Source organism: Aplysia californica, unplaced genomic scaffold (assembly GCF_000002075.1).
Source record: "Aplysia californica isolate F4 #8 unplaced genomic scaffold, AplCal3.0 scaffold01038, whole genome shotgun sequence".
NCBI classification, from domain to species: Eukaryota; Metazoa; Mollusca; class Gastropoda; order Aplysiida; family Aplysiidae; genus Aplysia; species Aplysia californica.
Window position 1 is genome coordinate 124736 of NW_004798308.1, and position 1423 is coordinate 126158.

General features: G+C 40.1%; 1 protein-coding gene across 1 annotated transcript in view; it reads right to left on the reverse strand.

The window, feature by feature from the left end:
- Positions 1-17: 17 nt before the first annotated feature.
- LOC101847160 (coiled-coil domain-containing protein 150) overlaps positions 18-1423 on the reverse strand; it is a gene marked incomplete at its 3' end in the record, with an annotated part of 28329 nt that continues 26923 nt past the window's right edge. Inside the window, 2 exon segments of the mRNA XM_013089764.2 lie at positions 18-130; positions 564-672. Coding sequence (XP_012945218.2) covers positions 18-130; positions 564-672 — 222 coding nt within the window.

The window sequence follows — 1423 nt, forward strand, 5'->3', positions numbered from 1 at the left end:
CACACACACACCAATACCTTGAGGCCAGCGGTGTCTGGAGCCCCGCCCTGAGCTGGGCCAGCTGCTGCTTTGTGTCCACGTCTGCCATCTCTGCGTAGTCTGCCAGCCGGCTGATTGTCTGACGGCTTGTCTGAACAGGAAGTGTATGGCATTTATTGTAACGGAGCTTCATCAAAAAGATCAAATTCAAATCGTAAATCTCTGAAGGGGAAGTGTATGGCATTTATGGTAACTGAGCTTAACCCTATCCGTACATCGTGTTTTACTATCGAATCCATGCGTCGTGGGGAACTCTATGCCACCATTTTCTAAAGAGGAAATTTACTCTTTAATCCGATCTGTACGCTTTGGATAGCAGTCTGTCAAAATGGTTTTTGGAGAAATACTGAAAGTTGAAAAGAGATCTTCATACTGGAAGTATTTTAAAAAGGGACCATATTATCATATCATTTCTCTGACCTTTGAAATTCTCACCTTTGTCCTTCTCATCTGTATCATTTCTTTGACCTGTGATGAACTTCTCACATATTATTATATCATTCTCTGACCTTTGTTCGTCTCACCTGTATCATTTCCTTGGCTCTTTCTGCTGCGTCCTGCGCTTTTGACCGCTCCTCCTCCAGAGATTTTCTCTGGTCCAAGTTTTCCCTCTCCAGCTTTGCCTGCACGTGCCTGCAACACAGTTCACACAAACCTTGTCACTTCCTGAAAGCTTTCAGCTTGTGTTTGTTGGGGTTGGCTTCGTTTGTTTGTTTTTTTTAACCTAGCATAACACTTTGCCATCACAAGGCTCATATACTAAAAACCCTTGCCATCAAAGGCAAAGGCATTTTGGGAGGAATCCATAGAAACCAGTTGGTGAACATCGCAGATCAGCGAGATGTGACAGCGAAGGGTTAAAGACTGAATGAGCAAAGTGATTATTTTTTTAAAGAATAAAACCAAATGAATAACAAGATTTAAAAAAAAAAAAAGAAATACATGACAAACAAACAAAAGTTAAAGAAATATTTTCTAGGCGCAGGTTAAAAAAATGAGGTGATATTATAGTCTCTTGCTTAGACCGAAGCAGCTAGACAAAAGTTAAATCTCTCAGCCTATTAGAGAGGAGAAAGAGATTAATAGCAAAACGATAAAGAACTAAACAAAAATATGAATCTGTAAATATATAAATATATATTTCATAAGTACTTGATAAAAATAGTCAACATGAAAACTAAAAGATGAAGCTGAAGCAAATGATTTGACAATTAGGGGTTCTTTCAGCAACTGTAACAATGTGCTGAGACTAAAGGTTACACCAGCTTGGAGCTACTAACAAAAAATGTACCTCAAATCAACCAACCAAACTAGCCTGACTTCTCCTATGAACACCCGGCCCCCATTTCCCCTTCCCTTTCTCTCACCCCGTCCCCATCACCCC